This window comes from Melanerpes formicivorus, unplaced genomic scaffold, assembly GCF_026170545.1.
Source record: "Melanerpes formicivorus ecotype bairdi unplaced genomic scaffold, bMelFor1.0.p_v2 SCAF_14, whole genome shotgun sequence".
In the NCBI taxonomy this organism is placed as follows: domain Eukaryota; kingdom Metazoa; phylum Chordata; class Aves; order Piciformes; family Picidae; genus Melanerpes; species Melanerpes formicivorus.
In genome coordinates, this window is record NW_027142366.1 from 14,490,434 (window position 1) to 14,513,184 (window position 22,751).

The window sequence follows — 22,751 nt, forward strand, 5'->3', positions numbered from 1 at the left end:
AAGGGGGAATGGTTTGAAGCTGAGGGAGAGTAGGTTTAGACTGGAGCTTAGGAAGAAGTTCTTCAGTAAGAGTGCACAGAGAATCTGAAACAGGTTGCCCAAGGAGGTTTTGAATGCCTCCTCCCTGGGAGTGTTCAAAGCCAGGTTGGATGAGGCCTTGAGCAGTTCAGTCTAGTTGAGAGGTGTCCCTGCCCATGGCGGGGAGCTTGGAGTAGATGATCTCTAAGGTCCTTTCCAACCTAAGCCATTCTAGGATTCATCTGCTACTGTCTGTTTGTAAATAGTCATCTGAAATCACCCCCCTTGCAAAGGCACCACTTTTATTGCTAGCAATCCCTATCTTGTACTAATACTACACTGAGTTTTAAAGTGGCTGTTGCAAGTACACTTAATTGCATAGATCCTTCTTAGCCTTACCTTCTGCCTTCTACTCAGAGTGAGACATCACTTTTACAGCTATTCTTAGCAGATTAATCTCAGTTGTACAGAAAATGATGGACCAATAAAGCACCTTCCATTCCCTTTTTACTTTCGATGTGTATCATTGTGACACCTGACTTCGGTTTATTGTGTCCCACAAAGATTGACAAGGGAAAAAGGGAACCATGGGGGCTTTTCAAAGATGCTAATTGGAGAGCAACCCACCATCTTTATTGATGATCTGGATGAGGGCATTGAGTCTATCATCACTAAATTTGCTGATGACACCAAGCTGGGGACAGGAGTTGATCTGCTGGAGGGTAGAGAGGCTTTGCACAGAGACCTCGACAGGCTGGACAGATGGGCAGAGGCCAATGGCACGAGATTGAACACATCCAAGTGCCGGGTTCTGCACATCGGCCACAACAACCCCATGCAGAGCTACAGGCTGGGGTCAGAGTGGCTGGAGAGCAGCCAGGCAGAGAGGGACCTGGGGGTGCTGGTTGATGGTAGGATGAACATGAGCCTGCAGTGTGCCCATGTGGCCAGGAGGGCCAATGGCATCCTGGCCTGCATTAAGAACAGTGTGGCCAGCAGGAGCAGGGAGGTCATTGTGCCCCTGTGCTCAGCACTGGTTAGGCCACACCTCGAGTACTGTGTCCAGTTCTGGGCCCCTCAGTTTAGGAAGGAGGTTGACTTGCTGGAACGAGTCCAGAGAAGGGCAACGAAGTTGGTGAGGGGCTTGGAGCACAAGCCCTATGAGGAGAGGCTGAGGGAGCTGGGGCTGCTTAGCCTGGAGAGGAGACTCAGGGGTGACCTTATTGCTCTCTACAACTACCTGAAAGGGGGTTGTAAACAGGCAGAGGTTGGTCTCTTCTCCCAGGCAGCCAGCACCAGAACAAGAGGACACAGTCTCAGGCTGCGCCAGGGGAAGTTCAGGCTGGAGGTCAGGAGGAAGTTTTACACAGAAAGAGTGATTGCCCATTGGGATGGGCTGCCTGGCGAGGTGGTGGAATCGCCATCACTGGAGGTGTTCAGGAGGAGACTTGACAGGGTGCTTGGTGCCATGGGTTAGTTGATTAGGCGGTGTTGGATGATAGGTTGGACGCGATGATCTTGAAGGTCTCTTCTAACCTGGTCTATTCTATTCTATTCTATTCTATTCTATTCTATTCTATTCTATTCTATTCTATTCTATTCAGCATTTTAGATGTAAAGATACACCTTTTTAGCAAACAGGCTTGGGTTTATTGTGAAAATTAAAGTTTTATTTATTTATTTAATAATATTCAATGTCTTGACTCTCTGTGAAAGTCATGTGAAAGATGTAGGTTTGGAAAACTGCTCCAAAATGCCCTTTAAATAACGTAAAACTTTGAGCTATGGGAAGCATTCAGTGCTAGTGGATCAGCCAACTTTTTTTACTAATGAAAAATTGGTTATATATCTCCTTAAAATATAATGTTAAAGGGAAATCATCAAACCAAAGATCTCTGAATTCAAAAGATTTTGTAATGACATCTTTTACCCTAGCTTCCTGAGGAAACAAAGCTCAGGTTATTGCACTGCCTGCCTTATCACTCTCAAGAAAACCAAGATAAATGAGTAGAAGACTGAACTGATAGATACCTGAAAACTTAATGGGAATTGCTGGCTCATTAAAGAACTACAGAATTATTTCAGTTGGGAGGGACTTTCAGAGGCCATTTGGTCCAGCCTCTGCTCACTAAAAGATGGGTTATTTGGAGCTATTTGTGTAAAGAAAAGCCATCAAACTCTGGGGTTATTAGAGGATGCTAAGGGTTAGAAAATGTGGAAAATATATTTACAGGATGTGGAATTCCATCCATTTTACTACTTGTGCAACAGGTTGTTACCACAGAATCACAGTATGGTAAGGGATGTAAAGGACCTCTGGGGATCACTGAGCTATATACATTGCAGCCAAACAAATTGTCTAGGCTTTCCATCTATTTAGTGTCTTCAACATTTTCTGGTTTTCCTGTTGCTTTCCTGTCTTATGAGCTGCTTGAAGATCGATTACTTTCTTCCCCATGTTCAAGCTTGAAGGTGGTCACAAGAGCCACTGCAAAGTTCAACTGCAGTGTCTCTGATTTGTGACTGCATTAATCTAGGGTGCTCAGGACAATGGATTTGATTATTTGGCTCCATAAATAAGGTCTCCTGGGATCCACTGTTCATTCTTTAGGTACAAAGCAATCCAGGCAGCACTAGCAGAAAGACCATGAACAAGAGAACAGGGAGTTTCTGGTAACAATATCTTAGCTGCTTTTATCACTGTAGCATCTCTGATCCCAGATATGGAATGAAGAAGAAAAACTGTAAGTGACCAGAAGAGGCTGCCAGGGTGGGGAAGGCAGCCTGATATAATCGTGGGTATGGTCCCATGAGTGCAAACTCAACATCTTGCAGTAGCAGGGTGCTGGCACAGAGGCATGTTCACATTAGCGTATATATTCATCCAGGAACACAGTCAAGTAAGCTGCACAGGCAGCACCCCCAGTTCTGCTGGTTTAGTGCACATCTATTAAAGGTGTGTGCTGGTGTCATTGCCCTTGTGTCATTAAATGGCTATACATTTGCTTAATTACAGGCATAGCTGCCTGCACGCATCACAGAGCACCAGAACTGTAGAGACTGGTCAGGAGAGGACATCTCTGAAGCTGAAGCCAGGGCAGCAAATGGAGCCAAGTGGGAAGTGTGATTTCCTGAAGCAGCTGAGGAGCAGGGAGGAAATACAGTGGCAGAAACAGTCCTGGTCCAGCTGATTCTGCCACAGGGCAGAGTCTGGGCTCAGCACCCTCCTCCTTTCCTTCAGTTTTCTGTGGTTCCCTCCTACAGTTGCCTCTGCAGTGGCCATCGGGCCCTGCTGAAGATGGGGGATATCCCAGTGCAGGGCAGCAGCTGGACAGGGTGAGCCTCCTGAGCTCTACCACAGCCAGGGCCTGTCACTGAAGGGCAGAAGCAGAGCAGAGACATAGGGCTTGTCTGGTTCCTACAGGCACACAGGCAGACAAACACTGGCTTGTGAGTGTTTTAAAAATAAACAGCCTGAGTTGGATTTATTTTTACATTTCATGGAGACTCGGGAGCAGGTCAGCCTCACAAAATGAAGCCCATTTCTTCAATGGCATTTTGAAGATGATAGCACCTCTTTAACTTCATCTCTCATTACAATGACTAATCTGGAGAGAATGCTGGAAGGCTGCAGCCAGTCTGGTGGCCCTGTGACCCCGAGAGGGCCCAGTAAGGGATCTCCTTTGCCTACTAATCTATGACTCTGACCTGGAGTATGAAATCCTATGCTCAGGTGCAGCTTCACCAGATTCCCCAGTGCTTTGTGTGGGCACAAGGGCCAAGAGGGACTAGATTCATTGACAGGGTCGAGGTCTAAATTTAGGCAAGATTCAGCAAGTGGGTGTAGGGAATGAAAGGAAGGAGTGGAAAAGGAAGGCTAAGAATAAAAGCAATAGGAATGGATACATAGACTGTATTCATCATGTTCCTGCTTGTGATCTTTAAATATCAGCAACCCTTTCCAGGGATTTGCCCAGCTCTGCTGCACAAGGAATTTGCTGTCAGACCTACAGGAGACAGGAATCACTTGTAGAGGGATGTGGCTGTCGAGGATGGGGAGTGTTGTGCAGAAACAGACTTACTAAGAAAACAGAAGGCATTTATAGAACAGCTGGACAATTGATTGGCTATCAGTGCTGAAGTAAGGCTGGGTGAAATGCCAGCAGCAATGGTTTGTTCAGGTGGTTATACTAGAGGTGGCTGTCCTTTCCTTCTAAGGTCAGAGACTTTGTGCCTGTACTGGAAGAAGGTGAACAGCAGCAAGTTTCAGAAGGGAGCAGCAATGGGCCAGAAATATTCAGCCAAAGTATTATTCATGTAGCTCGGATAAACTGCAGGCATACCTTGAGATCTGGACTTCACCTTTGGCTTGGCAATTAACAGGATTTCTATTTCCTGTCTAGAAACAAATCACAGTTCTACAGTCACTGGCTGATGGTATAAAAGGTCTACTATTTCATTATTTCAGAAAAGCATTTATTACATACACATACTTAAAATGTACTCCCTCTTACATACAAGTGTCTCAATCCTCAAAAGATTTTAACTCATAGCTATTTTCACACAATAAATGACACATTGCCACATTCTTCAAGGTACTTCAGTCCATACCATAGCTGGATTCTGAAAAGATAGAGTCCACTTAAATTAGGAATATCCAAGCCAGTGCTTGATTGCTCTCTTCACAAGCTGATGATAGACTTTCTGCAGTTACCAACAGGAAAATTCCTACCTCTCTCTTCCATGCCTTTTCCACAGCAAAAGATCTGTACAGATGCATTCCATGCAACTCCTCATCTTCCAACACAGCAGGAGAAATGCAACAAGTTTGGAAAACTAGCTACATCAAAACAAACCAAAGCTCAGCAAACTTTTTATATATAGAAGAATGTTTTTAAAGCCTATCACAACATCATCTTAGGGTTAACTTTAGGGACTCACTCTTTGCAGTAGTAAAATTGTTTTCCTCAGTTGTTCCTTGCCCACAAACCCAGTGCCCATGGCTGAAGGATAAGCTAATAACCCATAGCCACCTTCTTGTTATGACATACTGGTTCATCCTGCATTGGGGATCCCTTGTGGAGGGAGGATGGAGTGATGCATTTAAATCTGTGTATGACTGAGGAGGATGGAATGGCAGTCATTAGGAAAGGGCAATTGTTCTGGGAGGTAATTATAGGAAAAGACCGGCAGTGAGGATTTCAAAGTTTAGGACATTAAGAAACTAAAGACGTGCATCAATCTCTGTCCGAACCTCTGTCCTAATCCCTCCCCTTAGCTGAGACACTGTATATCCAAGTTTAGCAGGTCTGTCATGTTTTTGCCTAAGTCAGTATTAGCAAACCATTTCCAGGTTTATAAATAATTTTTTCTCTAAAAAGCTTTTGAAAATTGAGGAACAACAGGGAAAGCCAGAATGCACTTTTTGGATGGCAAACTATCAAATGAACCATTTTAGACCCCCCATCTTTACACTAATATCCTTTACTTCCCGTATTTTCCATCTAAACCTAGAGTTTTACTGAAGGTAGAGCTTCAGACTTGGATTTTTTTTTCCCCTCTCCTGCCCACCCCTGTAGGCTCCTGTGCTGCTGGCAACAGGCCAGCTGGAGCCCAGACAGGCTGGACTTGTCCCACAGATTGGTTTTGATTTGTTCATTTTATAAACTAGAAAAATAAATAAACTTTCACTTCACTTATCCACTTGCCATCAAACCAGCATTGTCTGCCTGGATACATTTTCAGCCCCTTCAGGAGGCCCAGTTTTGCATGTCCTGAGCTCTTCCCTTCTGAGACAATCCTGCTGCCCAATTCCCAGGACTGTGAATATTGGACTGTTTAATGCACCTTTCTGCAACTTTCCAACTACTCTTTCATCCTTAAGTGAAGCTGCTTGCTTCGTGCTTTAACCCTAGACTGGACCAGCCAGGTGTTATGCATTCATCCACACCCCTGCCCTCTCCCTCCATCACAGGAAAACAGATAGGTCTCTTCCCTAGGAGGAACTGTGTTCTCCACACAAAGCTCATGAAAAACTGTGGCATCCAGATAAGGAAGAGTCGTTTGCAGATTTCTCCTTCCTCTTTCTACACGGTATACAAATACATCCTTCACCTGCCAGCCCATGCCTTACAAGTGCAGCAGGCCGGGGACAAAGGCCAGAAGTGCATCCCCCGAGGCGATGGGGCAAACGCCGAGCAGGGCCCACCTCTGACTCAGCCAGAGCGCGGTGCCCCCAGCCCGGCCGTGCCCTGCTCTAAGGCCGTAGCACAGCGCTGGGAAGGGCCTGCCAAGCCCCACGCCCGGTGTGAGCCCGGGCCTGGGCGCAGGGAATCGAACATGCCCGTGGAAGCCCCCGGGGCCCGGATGGAGCCCAGCGGGTTCCCTGAATCTCCATGGCGCCTGAAGGGCCTGGGACCGGCCCGCAGCCCGTCGGCAGGCCCCGCTACAGCGGCGGGGAGATGCGGCGCTCCCCGTGGAGGCGCGGGCAGGCCCATGGAGGCAAGGCGAGCGTAGGGCGCGGTCCCGGGCTCTGCCAGGTGGAGCCGGAGCCTCCGTGCCGAGTCGGTGGGAGAAGTGGGTCTCCGCCGCGACGGCCGGGAAGGACCTGCTGCCTCAGCCGGCGAGCAGCAGCGACCGCGCCGGGACCCTCCACAGCGGTCCCCTTGCCCAGGCCAGGCGCAGGTGGCGGCGGAGGCCTGCGGAGAGGCCGCGGCGTCGTCGGAGCCCGGGCCCGGCTCCTATGGCCCCGCCCCTCCAGCCTCCTGTGGCGGCGGCGGCGGCTGCTGTTCCCGGGGCGGCCGCGGCGCTGCCTCCCCCTCCCCGGCTCGCTGGGCTGCCCCTCATGCGGATGTGACATTTCACGGCGTTTACCGCAGCCGCCATTTTGAGACAGAGAGCGCTGGCGGCGGCGGAGCGGCAGCAGCGCGCCGGGGCACAGGCAACGGGGGCGGCCGCGGACCGAGAGCAGCGAGCCGGGCGTCGGCCAGCGGCTGTGCTGGGGCGCTGGGGGGGGCGGGAGGGCAGAGGAGGGGCCCTGCGGCGCCTCCCCGACTTTGCAGCTCCGGGGACACCTCGCCGGGGGAGGGGGAAGCGCCGGGCACCGCCGCCGGGCCCTGACTCCTGGTCTCCCGTCCCCCCCTTCCCCTCCTCCCGGTCCCCTCCCCTTCGGCCCCCGGGGAAGCCGCCACCCCCGGCCGGTCTCTCCTCCCCACCCCTTTCCCCCGACCGGGTGCCGCCGCCGAGATTGGGCGAATAGCGAGCAAATACGTGCGCGTCTCGCTGCCTTCGCCGGCTGCCCGCTCCCTGCCCGCCGGAGCCCAGCCGCAGCCCCCCGAGGCGGGTGCCCAGTCCCGGCCGCTGCCAAGGCCCCGCCGATCCTCCGCCCCTTCCCCTCCCGACACAGGCCTGCAGCCCCCAGCGGGAAAGGCCCAGGCCGCCGCTTCCGAGCCCGAGCCCGAGCCCCAGCCCGACATGAACCACCATCAGCAGCAGCAGCACCAGAAGCCCGGGGAACAGCAGCTGAGCGAGCCCGAGGACATGGAGATGGAAGGTAAGGCCAGGGCTCTGCAGGCCCCCGCACCCTCAACTCTGAGGAGAGTTTCACCCTTCGGGTTTGCGGCCGGTGCCCGCGGTTCTGTGGGCTCTGCGTCCCTCTCGGGGAGCTCCCGTTCTCCCTTCTCGGTAAACATGCGCCTGGGCCTCTTCTGCCCTGCGAGCAGGGACGGCCGCGGCTTGTCGTCCCATGCCCGCCCGCCACCAGTCCTGGCAGCCGAGGTACCCCTCCCGGGGCGCGGGAGCTCTGCCTGGCCGTGCTTCGGTGGGAGCGGGGAAACGCCGGGGAAAGTTGCGGCAGTAAGGAGCGGTGCGCGGCCGGGGGAGGCGGCCCGGGGGGGCTCTGCAGGAATTTGCATCGCGGGAGAGGGAGGGTGCGGGGGAAGCGCTGCTACAAAAGGAGACCCGGTCCCCTGGGGCCAGGCTTGCGGCCGTGAGCCCCAGACCTTCGGCCTGCCGGGGACCGGGAGCCTGCCGCCGGGTGAGGAGCTGGTTAGGGGTATGGCCGGGGGCGCGCAACCGCGCCCCGAGCTGGGGCGTCCGGACGGGGGGGCGGGGGCTCTTGGCTCGTCCGAAAGTAGTTGTGATTTCGGAATTGGGGGAGGGGGGGTATCGCTTTCCGTATGGGGAGGGAACGCGGCTGTCCCGAGGGCTGGCTGGCCCCTGGGGCGGCCGAACAGTGAACGGTGGGTATCGGGGTCTGGCCCGACCAGGTGGCAGCGTTCCCTGCTGCTGTCGGGGTGGGCGGTGGGCTTCAGCCTTGCCCTGCCCGTGGCTGTGCGGGGCGGCGCGGCGGCTCGACCCGGCCGCTCATTGTATGCAGGCAGCCACGTTGCTCGCCATTTTTAATTAACCCTTCTTTGAGGGTTATTTACAGAACCCGCTGGCGACCAGGCCTAGCGCGGGGTCGGCGGGCAGTGTTGACCATGTGTAGCGCCTGCACAGACCTCGGCCCGGATCCTGCACCGTCATGCAGTTGCGTTGCTTTCATAAAGGAGGCACTACATTTTCAGCCTTGCTCTCTGCTCCCGTCCGGTAGGGTCTCCAGCGGTACGTTTAGCTTGATTTTTTTTTTTCGCAGTGTTGTTATTTTTACACACCCTCCCCCGCTTAAACAACACCTTCCATCAGAATTCAATGATGAAAAATTATTTTGGGCGAATGTACGGCAGTATTTTGTCCCCTAAGGAAGGGCAGCCACAGTATGCTGCTCGTACCGATGGTATTTGACTTGGAGGTCAAAACCACCAACTACCTAAATAGCGTTTAGAATGCTTGGCTGTGAAGATGTCGGTTTAGTTACTACCATTTTAATTAAACACGAATATTCACCAACAAGGTATCTTGCTGGGAAACATGACAATCGACTTAGTAAATGTACCTTTCTGCTAAATAATAGCCGTTGAAATTGGGAGGAGCAAAGGTGTTTATAGTGGAAGTTTGTCACAGTGATTGTGAAATTGCATTTCAAGATTGGAAGGTCGTTACATAAAGCCTTACTTTCTTCAACAGAAGTCTCTATTTCATGAAATACCAGCTAGCACTTGTTTACTATTGGAGCAAACGGGGGCTTAGGGTTTAGTTTTGTGTGGTGGTGTGTTGGGGTTTTTCCCCCCCTCTTTTTATCTGTTTAAATTTTCTTTCTTTTCTTTTTTTTTTTTTCAGAAAAAATCTCCAAACTGGTTTTTCTGTGCTGTGTGAGAAACACATAAAAGGAGGTGGTTTAAAATACACCTCATCCTTGTTTGTATGCATGCAAATTTTAGCATCGTGTGGCTTTTATTTTCCAGCAGATTGTTTGATAGCCTTTAGCAGTCTGCTTTTTCTTAATACCCTTTTCAAGTCCATTAGAATATTGACTGTATTTAATGGTTTTATTTTGATTTTTATGGGCTTGATGCTCTACCATGCTGGCCACACTGTAAAGCACTAAACAGTTTTGTCCACTTTATGTGTGCCCTGAACTTGTCTGGATTGCATCCCCTCTGTCAGTGAGGATGCAGGAGTCAAAATTACCTGTAGAAGTCACTTTGCTTGTGGAAATCTCACACTGGTGGCCACCTCCATTGGAGGGGTGAGGATGGAGTCTGTTTCTATCAGAGTAGCATCACTGGGAGTACAGCTTTGTTTGGGAAATCTATCTGAGATCTATTAGGCCACACACAGCTGGTTCCGGGTGATGTTACTGACTTGCTAGTTTGACAGAGGTTACAAAACTGTCTGTTTATGCAAAAACAAACCCAGAAGTTTAGCCCTTTGTAGGTGTTCTTGCAGTACTTTTTTAAAAGGATGTGTTTGAGTTTACAAGATTGTAGAGATCAGGTTATTGCTAACTTTTATTAAAAGTTGACATCATGGGTATACGTTCATTTAGGGTGTAAAACAAGTGTTCATCATCTTAATGTATGGGTGTTTGTCCTTTCTGGAGAGACATGCTTTCAAGCAGTGAGGAAAATACCTGGTAACATGTAGTTAGCTTAATTTTAACATGCAGGGAGCAGTGTCAGATGCCATTCTTCAGTGAGTGATCAGGTTAGATTTAGGAGGTATGTGAAGAATGCACAGTGGAAAATGGCACATCTTGATTTTGAATTATGTGAAGCTATGTGTACAGCTATACTGGATGAACAATTTTTGGTGAGTGAAATAACCATTTCAGACATAATGTGTGGAATTAAACTCTTTAGGATTAAATCAGATACAGTGTTTTGAGTGCCTGGTTTCATGCACCTGTTTTTCTTTCTTTCCTTATGACTAATTTAATCTTCTTTGATGACCTTATGGGCACTGTGTAAATTAAAGTAGCACTAGAAAGGGCTACCAGACTTAAGGAGGAAGGAAGACATTCTCTTTAGAAAGAAAAATTACTTAATCTCTGCATCATGAAGGAAAGAAGCAGTGCTGGCTTTGATAAGGAGCAGGTACCTGTTCAGCAGGACCAGATGTGCTGCAGGCTCACCTGCTTGCAATACTTAGCTAGAATGCTGTGGTGTCACAAATCACTTCTTTGTGTGCGTGGTCTTCTGTTACTTGTGGATGCTGTTTGTAATCAGCTTTATCCTTACTGTGGGCTGGAAGTACTGATATGTGGACAGAGGAACACTTGTAAGAGCTGTCAGAAGAGTTTGTCTCCCCTTGGCTGAAGGCAGCTGTTTCCTTAGCTGAGGGTGCACTTGGAAAAGCACAGCCTGTGCTGCCACTCGTTTTGCTTCGGTGGGCCAAGCCAAGGCTGGGCTAGTGCCCCTCCCTGTGACTATGAAGGGATCAAAATTAGAAACAAAAAATGGGGCTTTAGGTGTAGTTTAGTGGGGTTTTTTTAGCTGGTTCATCCTGCAGCCCTGTTTAGTGTTGCATGAATATGGCTTTAGAGTGAGAAGGAGCAAGAAGAGTTGCTTGAGGTGGAGAGGCTGCTGGCAGTTATCTGGCTAAATTCCATCTCTAGTCGTGGATTTTGTGTGCACCTCTCAGCCAGTGCTGCATGAGTGTGTGATAGTGGCTGCCTTTGGGCTGAAATGGAGTGGGAGTATGCCGGTGAACTTTAGACAAATTAATAGTTCAGGGTGCTGATTAGTAAGTTATCCTGTAGAAATTCTGAAGAGTTGATTCATATGCTAAATAAATGCAGTGGAAAAATAAATAATAGCTTTTCTGTACTGCTAGTAAATTGCTTTGTCATGCAAAGAATCACAACTGTTAAGTTACTAGTGAGTTGCTGTATAAAGTGTAATTGAATCCCAGCCCTGGTGCTGTGTATGTGTTCCTCTGTAAGGTCTTTTCACAAATGTCTGAACTTCAAAGGACTTGGCTTAGTGCAATTCCACAGTTACATATTTCATAACATTCTTTCATGGAAAGTCTCATTTGCAGCTAAATAACTAAGTTTCCCTTGGTTATAGCTTGAATCTGCTTTTTTGTAAGTTCAGCCTCTTGCTGTAGTTACATAGGTGTGTTTCCACATTATGCTGCTTTTCCAAAGTAGCCAGCACAAGCTTACTAGGACAGTGTCACCGTCTCTGAGCGCACAATGACTTGATAGTTTAGGTCACACACTTGTCACCCCTGTGGCCTCTCAGGTAATGCTGACTGTCTTTTTCTCCCCCCTCTAGTTAGCACAATTTAAAGTTGATATTCGATTTCCAGATGAAATCGAGCAAGTTGTTATTTACGAAGAACAAGAAAAATATTTTGACTTCTCTTTGTGTGTGTGTGAAAAATTCAGATCTGCAGTTTCCATGCAATTGAAAGTTTGTGTTGCTTGCTGCTCTCTTCATTCCTGCTTTGCTCACTGCTGACAGAATTTAGTCAATTTCTGCCCCGGCTGTGTGTGTGATGCTGGGCTCAACTACATAACTTTTTTCCCCTTTTTTTCTTCTTCTTTATTTTTTTTAATGTATCTTAGTTCCCTCTCATATTTTGTGTACTCACTGGTATTCCTAATTCCTGGTAATTTAATGTCATTTGCATATATGTGTTGGCTTCTTTATCTTGCCTGCTTCCATGCCTTTGTCCTGAAGGTCTATATCCTCTCTTTGCCTGAGCTCCTTTATTGTCTTCTGTATTGCTTCTAGCCAAGTGGTGGTGAAGTGAGTCTGTTTGAGAGTGGAATATGCAGTCTAAATTCATCATACAGCCACAGGTTTCTGCTTGTTTATATGTTCTCTCTGACCCTTCCCCTCTGCAGCCTTGACATTTTTCCATGAAATACATGATGCTCAAATGAGAGGAGATAAATGCAGTGACAGAGCAGACAACAAACAAAATTAATTATGAGATTATACCTAAAGTGAAGAACCAGACCTGGCCTCTTATTTCTGGTAGTGATATTTGGTACCTCTGGGAACATTATGCTTGGCCTTGGGAAAAGATGTGCCTCGCATTGTTCTCAGATAGCTTCCTCATGCCAGCTGAGAAAGTGGCATCAGTGACTTGTGAAGAGTGCTAACTAAGTCTAGAGTTTCTTTGTGCATTCTCGATGCACTGGGTTCTAAATAGGTCCTCTGATACAGTAAACTTTCTGTGAAGGAGAAGTGGAAATAGTGGAAAACGTGTGAAATTCAGAAGGAAGCGTAGATAACGTGCTCTTCAGGATAAGCTGTGTGTATTAGAGTTCTTCACTCCAGTTGTTCTATGCTACTGACTCAATTCAGAAGTAAAATCAGCTCTCTGTCATTACTAAGTAGTTAGTTGTGAGTGTAAAGGTAATACCTGCCCAAATTTTTAAGAAGCAGAGAGAGATACTTGTTTGAGACCTACCAAATCGGTTTCATTGCTGCCGAATAATTTATCACCAGAAAATCTAAACTGCATCCAGCCTGTAGCTGTTAAACCAGTTTAGCCAGTAAATCTTGCATGACATCATTTGATATTTGGGGTAAGGGTGAAAATGAACTGCTTTAGAGCTTGTGAAGCATCCAATTTGTCTTAAATGATAGTACATTTAAAATAGGACATTGTTTGCTTTAGTTTGTGCTTCGAGGTGTCTCGGATCTGTTCCTTTAACTTTGTACCGTGTGGCTGTAGAACGCCGACTGCAAAGGAGTGAAATATTGGGGGAATTGCAGTACAGAGCGTTAGTAATCCATAGCAAGTGTGCTTCCCCCCCCCCAAATGCAGATGTATATTAATATAAATAAAATCTGCTGCGTGCTGGTTTGACCTTGCCAGCAACAGGATTAACAGTTATTATGAAGTGCCTTGGCAAGTAGAGCAGGGGCTGGAGACTGGCTATCGTGTTTATCGAGTTATTAAATATGCAGTGTTGTTTTCTGAGACTTCTTTTTATTGGGCAATTAAGATAATGTGTATTTTGCTCCCATGGTTTTAAATTTGCTACACTAGCAGAAAGAGTGAAAGAGCACCTAATCAGGGGCTGTAGCACAATGTATCTCTGCATATGGTTGCTGGCTTAGACTTTATACATTTGAATATTGCTCCTAAACAATTTTTTTCCCCCCCTTCCATTTTGGCTTACTTGACTGTGCTAAAACAAGCTCTCTAAGTTTAGAAACACTGGATGGAGTTTGAATGACTTGCCAGCAAAATTAAGTATGGTCAGCTTGGAAATGATGTGTTATTCTGGCTTGTAGCTTCCCTAGAAGGCTGAGATTTCGTCAGCTAGAAATTAATAAGCTTCTGTAAATTAGTGGATGGATTTTGGAAATGCTGAGACCATGCTGAATATTTGCAGTTTGGGGAAGACAGTGTCAGTCTTACCCCATAGTGCCCAGGAATATTTGGAATTCTTTTCAGAATATAGAAAAGCACCAGAAGACTTTTATGTTGGACTTAATATGCATCTAGAATAACACAGCTTGATCGTTCAGTGTGACAGCATGTGCATATTTGTTAAGCTAAATCTCTTAGCAATGTGAAGATTAAAATTAAATGGTGAATTTTGACAAAAGTGAAGTTCCATGATCTAATCAGTATAGGATAGCTCAGTTTGGTTCTAATTGCTGTTTGGCAGCTGTTTTGAGCATTACCAAAAGAAGTCATTCCTGACCCATTTAGTAGTGAAGATTTAAACAAAACCATCATGCTTTGTAGCATCAAACATCTTGGGGAGAACAGGACGTTCAGTGTCTGCAAACCTGGAGTTCTCCCTGTCTGCAGCTGTAAAGTGAGCTGCAGAGTGATGCCACTCACAGATGATGTGCCAGGAACTTCCTATTTTAATCGGGGAAGAGAAGACGCCAGTATGTCAACTTGTTCTTGCGTGTATGCTCTGTGTGGAGATAGCAGTCATTCAGACATCCTGAACCAGCACTTGGGCTTGCAGTCAAGCAGATTGCAAGCCAGAGGAAGATTATGTTGGTAGTGAGCTGGAATGTCCTGTGTGAAGAAAGCTCAGAGTAGAATTTTTTTTCAGCTGTACTGCAGTATTCTTCGGCTTAGGAGAGGCGATGAGGGTTTTTTAGTACAATCACACCTCTTTGACATGGAACATCATAAAAGGGCTGGAAAACAGGACTTGGAGCTTTATGTTTGTATGATAAAGGATTAAATGTACTCCAGTGGAGCTTACTTTAAATGCAGAAATCTGAGAAAACTCTGAAGGTAATTTTCCATAATTTCCTCTTTCCTAGCGTAAATAGGGAAGGGAAGGATGTGTAGGAGTATTAATGGCATTCACCATAGCTTGATCATCTGGTGATTGCACAAGGTGCAACTGTAAGGATGATGTTAAAACATACAGCATCTCCAGCTGTGCATGGGAGTTCTGGTAAAGATCTAAGAAAAATTGTGGTTTAGGGCTCTCAGTGCCATGGTCTCTTCATACAACAACTGGAAGACTTTCTCTTGAGCTGCGTTAAAAAACATGGCTGTGTTTCCACAACACAGATTTCCTTTCCTCTGTGTTTTGGTGAGTCATTTTCTTAACATCACTGATAGTTTTCAGCAGAACTTTTGATGGAAGTTTTGATAAGAAGCATTTTTTTATCCTCATACTTTTAAAACTTGGAGGAGGTTTTAAATTCCAAAGCCATTGCCGTTAAATAGTTTGGGGATTAGTGGTGTAAACTTGGTCATAAAGTGGGTAATTTGTGAACTGAAAATGCACAGACTTTACATCTGTAGTAAAAATGTTAATAAATTAGTTGATATGTATCTTGACATTATTGAAGAACAGGGAAATAGTTTCTTTTGTCTTAAAAATACTGACTCCCCAGCGTAAGATCAACACATGATTCTGTGACCAGATAGGAAACCTTTGGTGCAAAACTTGCTTCTGGGCCATGGAAGTCCTGGATAAATGGTGAACTACAGGTTCAAGTCTAGTCTGTGCAGTGGCTTGTCAACACTCTTTAGCATCCTGTGTGTGACTGTCCATGCCCACAGTCCTTAAGGACCCAGCAGCAGCTTGGGGATGCTCTGCAGCTGAAGAGGAAGCTGTCTTGTGCAGGCACTGGGGCAGTTGTGCCAACACCTCTTGTCACTCACTGTGCAGTTTAGCTCCTGTCTCTTGGTAAAGGTTGAGAACTTTTGGGTAGGTGTTTTAAGCTTGCAAGTGTTCTGCAGTCCTCCCACTGTGCTGGACATGGTGGTGGCAGCAATGGGGGATTGTGACTTTTGGTATGAACATTCTCTCCTATGAAGAAAGCCTGAGAGAACTGAGGCTGTTTAGTCTTGAGAAGGTTGAGAGGGGATCAATGCCTATAAATATGTGAGGGGTGGATGTCAGGATGAAGGTGCAAGTCTCTTTTTGGTGGTTCCCAGTGAGAGGACAAGGGACAGTGGGTACAACCTAGAATACAGCAGGTTCTACCTCAACATGAGGAGACACTTCTCACCCACAGTGAGGGTGACAGAGCCCTGCAACAGGCTGCCAGAGAGGCTGTGAAGCCTCCTTCTCTGGAGACTTTCAAAACCCTCCTGGATGCATTCCTGTGAGGCCTGTCCTAGGTGATCCTGCTTTGGCAGGAAGGGTGGACTAGATGATTTCCAGAGGTCACTTCCAACCCTTAACATTCTGTGATTCTGATTTGCAGGTCATAAGATGAGAATGGTTGGCTCTCCTGTGGCTGGGATCTGTATTTTAATGCATTCTGTCTGTCAGCTCTGGCAGAGACCATCACTGCTCTGCTGCTGCTAGGTTGGCCCAGCCCCGATGTGACTAGAGGAGTGTGCTGAATTGCTCTAAATTATCACTTCACAGGTTTTGGACAGTAACCTGTTGCATTTTTTGGTCACAATAGTATCTGATTACCAGAAAAGAATGAAGAGATTAAAAAATATTTGGTGGATGATCTGGTTTTTGTTGTTTGTTTGGTTTGGTTCCCCCCCCCCCCCCCCCCCGTGTTCCTCTTTCTGCATCTAGAAATGCATTTTGTTTTAGACAGGGTGGAGTTGGCAACCCTGTTACTGAGGCATAGAGGTTTCTGCATCATCTTTAGTTTTTTTCTTCAAGAATGTGAGATCACTTCATTGGGGGGGGGGGGGGGGGGGGAAGAACTTCCATTCCTCCCATCCTGCTGGTAAAGCCAGGCAGCTCTCCTGATGCAGCCAATTCTTTGCTGTTCCTGTTCAGTAGTTGTGAAACACTTCTCTATTACCTATCACCAGAATATTTCTGGTAAACACAATTAGGTAACAATTTTTAGACAAATTTGCCTTCACAATGTGCCTTAACTACTGCATTTAGATAAATGGTTGGTTTGCTTCTGTTCCACATTATAGAGCTGACTGAATGCTGAGATGCTGTTGCATGGGTTCTCTGGCTTCAAGTCCTAAGACTTTGTGAGATGTACTGTTTTTTAAAAGGAAATCTGCTTAGGCAGAGGCTGTGTGAACCCTCTTTTATTGCTCATTAGATCAAGCTAGGAGCTGTGCCAGGGGAGGTTTAGGCTGGATGTTAGGAAGGAGTTCTTCATAGAAAGAGTGATTGGCCATTTGAATGGGCTGCCCAGGGAGGTGATGGAGTCACCATCCTTGGAGGTGTTTAGGAAGAGACTGGCTTAGGGTGCTTGGTGCCATGGTTTAGTTGATTAGATAGTGTTGGGTGATAGGTTGGACTTGATGATCTCAAAGGTCTCTTCCAACCTGGTTAATTCTATTCCATTCTAAGGCTTCTTCATTGGGAGTAGCATGGAAGTGACCTTTTCTGAAGACTTGACCTGGTTAAGTGTTAGGTGCCTAATACTACTTAAGGGTGAACCTAATTTCTGGAGAAGAGTTGATACTATTGTAAGTTTGAATGTAGAGAGAAACATGTCTGCATATTATATGAATTAAGCAGTGGGTCACAAACCACATGCAAAACCTTCCTTGCTAGTACCAATTACAGTAGTGATGTTTCACAATTTTCTTCTGCTTTCTTTTCCCTTTTCTCATTCTCCCTGTGTGATTTTTCTGTTCCTGTCTTACTGTTTCAGATACTTCTTGGACTTCAACTCCTTGCCAAAACCAGGTCCCCGTAAAAACTAGCATAAACACTTTGCAATGTTTCCATTAAGCCATGAAGGTAGTAACCATAAGCATCAGTTTTGTGTTCCCTCCATCCCCCTGTTTAAAGTGTCCTTACATTTGAGCAACTAAAACCAAGCAGTACTAAAATCAACAACAAAAAACCCACCTGCCAGAAATTAAAGCCTCCTAGTAATTTGTTTAAAGCACTTTACTCTAAAAGTTTATCCACAAGATTTGATAATAATGATTTGTTTCTTCAAATAGATTGCTTCAGTTCAGTGTTGATTTTAAGATATTTTCTTGGTCTCAGCAAATTTGTCTTTTTTTTTTTTCCCCCAGACTGGTTATTGATTTGGCTTTCAACCTGTGCCCTAAAGTGTGTTGTCCAAAGTAGGAGAGGGTTGGTGTGGGAGGGATGGGATCATTACTGGAAAGCGTTTTTGAGGGTTCTCTCTTGGAGGAGTGAGGCTGCGCAGCTCCTCTGCTTACCAGTGGACCTCTGCTGGGGAAACCTGCTCTTGATCTTGATAACAGCACGGATTAAGGGGAGAAATAATTAGAAAACTGCACAGAAGTGGATCTTGTTTCACCTGTGTTAGCTGCCTGTCTGTAAATAGCCCCCTTCAGCTTTGACTTTGTTCTGTCTCCTTTGCTTTGCTGGCTTGACATATGCAGTGAAACTGGTGGGCTCTCCAGTCCCTGCAGCTGAAAAAAGAGCTGAGCTAGCTCTAAGGCCGAGCAGGATTTAGAGGTGTGAGTGAACCTTGGGGACTGGGCAGGTTAGCATTGACACTGAAGAAATTGGTGTGGAACTGCAGCATCTGTCTTCAGACTCTTAAAACTTGGGATAAAAACACTTCAGCTTTATTGGCCAGTGACCTCTCTTTCTGGATTAAGAAAACATTCTAATTCTTTAAGACCTTTCAGCAGCCTTCAATATAATGAACTGAGAGGTGCTAACATTAATGCAGCGAGAGACTGTCTCTCAAGTGGTTTTCTTCAGTGTTGGCTATTGGTTGTCTTACAAGTTATACGTGTCCCAGAAGCATTTGTACAAGTCCATATTGCAAACTAATAATGAAGATGAATCAAAATTTAGACTCTTAACCCCTTTGAAAAACAAAACTGAAGTCAAATCCAAGAAGAAAAAACTTGGTTGCTTGCAGTACAGCATAGTCAAGGTCTGAACGTGAGCTCTGGAAGCCTTCCTAATGCTTTCTGGGTCCAAATGTGTAAACACATGCTTTTACTAGTACAGTTATACTAGTAGCCCTGAATTCCATGCAGCACATTCTCAAGGTTCATTTTCTTCAAGAATATTTTCATTATCTAGCTTTTGCTGAGATTGGTATAGTGGGGGCCCACTTGGCAGTTAGCAGGTGTGTGTGCTAGACCTCTCTGCAGTCAGAGCTGTCAAACATCTCCCATATCCAAGGAGTGTCTTTTGACTGGTACAGTGTCAGGTGACTGTGCTGTGCAGTGGTCCAGCTGAGAGTAGTGCCTGCAAGAAAGAGGAGTCTAACCCAAAATTGAGCACAAGCTGCAGAGAGAGTCCTGAGTTTTAGTCTGGGCACCAGACTTTGTTTTGTCAGATGATTTACATGTTGCTGGGAACCAGGAGGAGACTTTGTTTCTAGTGCACTCTAACACTTCTACAGAGAAAAATGATTTCCAGTGCATTTTTTTTGACCTCTTCACCTCTGTTTTGCCTCCTTGCACTGACAAACTGTGTGGGAACACATGGCAAATGAGATGAATGAAGAGATCTGAATTTGAAGTAACTTCCTTATTTTGGGTGTATTTTTAACCTAGCTCAGTTCACTGATCTGCTTTCCTTGTGCCCCCACAGACAAGTGGGTCAGCTTGACTGAGGAGACAGAAGGGATGGAAAACTTATGCCGTCAATAACATCTATAACTTTATTAAACTTTCCCAAGTCCCTTTGACACCTAGGCCTTTCTGCCCTTAAAAAAATGAGTTAGGGGCAGGGTTGTAGTAAATTTCCAAGGCTGAGTATCAATCAGATCCAAGTTTACAAAGCTCTTAGTGAAGACACATGGTTTGGTCATTATGAAAACTGGATGCAAACAACCTGGGATTAAATTGTTCTCATTGGAGTTCTGCTTCTGAATGTCTTCCCTTCTGCTACCTTTTTTCTTTCCTCATAAGAACATTCCTTGTACTTAAACACAGTCTCTTGTGTTTTCCAGCTTGAAGATGCATCTGAAGGATCTTCAGCTTTTTAATCTATACTCAGTAGGTTACTATTTTCTGATTTAAGTGCCCATTAAAATCTTGGCTGCCAGAAATCATACTCTAAATGTATTTGGGGTAAGGAGGTTAACCTGCTGTCCCAACTAGCTTTTCTTCTGATAGTTTCAGCATCTTGATAAATATTTTCTGGTCACATTCAGACCTGGAGTTGGTTCTTGCTGTAGCGGTGCTATCAGACAAGCTCTCTGGCTGGTATCATAGTATCAGTCAGGGTTGGAAGGGACCACAAGGATCATCTAGTTCCAACCCCCCTGCCGTGGGCAGGGACACCCCACACTAGATCAGGCTGGACAGATCCTCATCCAGCCTGGGCTTAAACACCTCCAGGGACGGGGCCCCAACCACCTCCCTGGACAACCCATTCCAGGGCTTCACCACTCTCATAGTGAAGAACTTCCTCCTCACCTCCAGCCTGAATCTCCCCACTTCCAGCTTCATATATATATGGTATAGTAGTCCTAATTTAAACAGGAGCTGCTGGTTTCTGGAATGTGGTTGGACCATGCAAGTATTTAGCACATCTGCTAAAAGAAATTTCAGAGTTAACTTGGAAACTTTACAGGAGAAGATGTGTGACATTTTGGTCATTTTAAGTCCAACCTAAAGTATACCTATTACTGTTAACATCATGGTCACAGGCTAGACTTAAGAATGTAAAAGTGGCTTAATGCTAGACAGAGCCCAGTTGATGTAGCTGGGGCAAAATCTTGGCAGAGGTTAACTGGGCTAATGTTAATTTTTGATCTGTTATTTTTAATATACCTTGAAATGCACATTAACCACCTCAGGTGCATGCCTTGTGAAATCAAAGGGTAGGTGTACAGTAACAATATTGGCTATTTGGCAGCATACATCTTTGTAAATAGAGAGACACTTTGTGTTTCTGAAGTAAGAATATTTTTTTTAAAGTTAAGTATAATTGTTGAGGAATTTATGGGTTGTTTCTACCTTAAATGTGGGCAGTTACATAATGTGAAAAGTTAGTTAAACCCTCAGTGTTGGAAACCCCTTCCTAATAGTAGTGCTGCGCTTTGCGTTTCTACATCATGCTCAGAAATTTGGAGAGGGATTACTAATTGGGTAACTTGCTTCTCCTCTGGGGATGCATTGCACCCCTACAGCCACGTGGTGTGCCAGGCCAGTTAATCAGGTCACCATCCTGTTACTGGCAGCGCTCTTTCCTTGGGAGCAATCTCCCAGCTGGGTGATTTGTTGAGGGGCTGGCAGAAGCCTGCTTTATGCCCCTGTATTTGCTGTGTGACATGCACCAAAGGTGGAGGAAGGGGTGCCTTGAGACCACAAGCTTTGAAATTGGGTCACTGCACCTGGAGAAGTGGGCATCTGAGAAGAGTGCCTTGTTCTTGGTTGCAGCCTTTTCTTAGATGCTATTTGGACTTGAGCAGAGGAGAGGCTGAAGGGGTATCTGGTCCTTTTTTCTGGCTGCTATTGAGAAGATGACATGTTAACTGCCTGGCAGGCATGGAGTGCACAGAATTTCTAGTGGTGTATGTTCACTTCAGAAGTCCAGCTTACATTCAAAAGATAGCTGTGTACTTGGTTATATTGAGGTGGGTGTGATTTCTTTCTGGGAGCTGGAAAGCTTTCCTCAGCCTAATGTGCTGCTCTCTTGTGTTAATTCACTCACTCTGATCTGTAAGTGCAAATCATGTGTTGTGGTTGAATGTATGTAGTTACCTCCTGGATCTGCAGAGGAATTTGGACCATGATATTCATCAGCAGCAAAAGCTATTTTAAGATGATGTTTTAATGGTAGTTCAGTACCTGGACACACCTGTATAATTTGGTTTATGGCCTACCCAGCTTTTGTAACCACTTGCTTTGTTGTAAGGTTTAGGAGAAAATACAAATTGCTGTAGCTAGTCCATTGGCAGTGGTAAAAAAAATACCTTCTCCTTTCCACAAAGCTCTAACAGTTCTTTCAGATGTGTTTTTCAAGTAATGGTAATCAAACAAGGGTTAGGGTCAAGTATTCCTCTAAAAAATAGTTCATTTTTGTACATTACAAAACTAAATGGGAAAACCCTCCTCAGAACAGTAGTTGTAACATGCACTTAATGCAGCACAGGCAGTGCTCTCACGTACCAGGAGTTTGTCATTTAATGCAGGTTCTTGACCTCAGTTGCAGAGGGAAGCCATAATTCTGCCCCAGTGCTTTGGGCAGTGTCTTGAGTTCTAGTTTGTGTGTGCAAATGGATGGGAGGTGTATCTAGCCATGGATTTGGAGTAACTTTGTTTTCCCCTGTAGCTGGAGCACAAAGTTCAAGTTCATGTTCCCCTGTACAGCTCTGCAGGGTGAGTTCAAAGTCACTGTGCCTGAGATACAAGGTTGCAGGGGTTGGAAGTGCGCTCAGACTGCAAGAATGCCAGATTGTATTAAGTGATGGAGAATAAGCCCTGTTGGTATTGAAGTTCTTAAGTTTATAGCCTTTCTGTTTGCTTGTGAAATTTGTGCAGCTGGTTGCTAATAAAGAACATTTGCAGAAAATAATGAAAATGCTTCTCCCTCAAAAAAACCTTCAAACCAAGTTTGGCTGCATCTGTTAGGGAGGTATGGTGGCAGGAGTGATGACAAAAGCTACAACCAGATGCCTGTAAGATAACACTGAAAGGTGTTTCTCTTTATTCTGGAGTCATTTATTCTGTGTCAATACTTTGAAGCAAGTATTTTAATTTTCAGAGAAGAGAGAGTGGCATTTTGCAGTGGTTTGTGCAATGAGGGAGCAGTTTTTCTGTCTTGGATTGTGCAACCCACAGTGATGCGTGTGGTATTTCCCCTGTGCATGCAGTTGGGTCCCAGCAAAGGACTTCCACTCTCCTCCTGTATGGCTGGGCATGGGTTAAGTCCTAGAGCCTTGCCTTGAAGGGGAGATCCTACAGCTTGAGATAAATTCTCTATTAAAATTCCAGACATCTCTAGCATCCCACAGATAATAATCTGGATGTTTAGTGATGTGTCTTGTTTGCCCAAACTGTCCAAG

The 22,751-nt window shown here is 45.9% G+C and overlaps 1 protein-coding gene across 2 annotated transcripts in view; it reads left to right on the forward strand.

The window, feature by feature from the left end:
- Positions 1-6,916: 6,916 nt before the first annotated feature.
- USP7 (ubiquitin specific peptidase 7) overlaps positions 6,917-22,751 on the forward strand; it is a 77,456-nt gene continuing 61,621 nt past the window's right edge. Inside the window, exon 1 of one of the 2 annotated variants that reach the window (XM_068147151.1) lies at positions 6,917-7,570. In XM_068147151.1, the coding sequence (XP_068003252.1) occupies positions 7,492-7,570 (79 nt within the window). In that variant the 5' untranslated portion in view covers positions 6,917-7,491. The remainder of the gene's footprint in view (positions 7,571-22,751) is intronic. The other variant, XM_068147150.1, reaches the window with a different exon arrangement.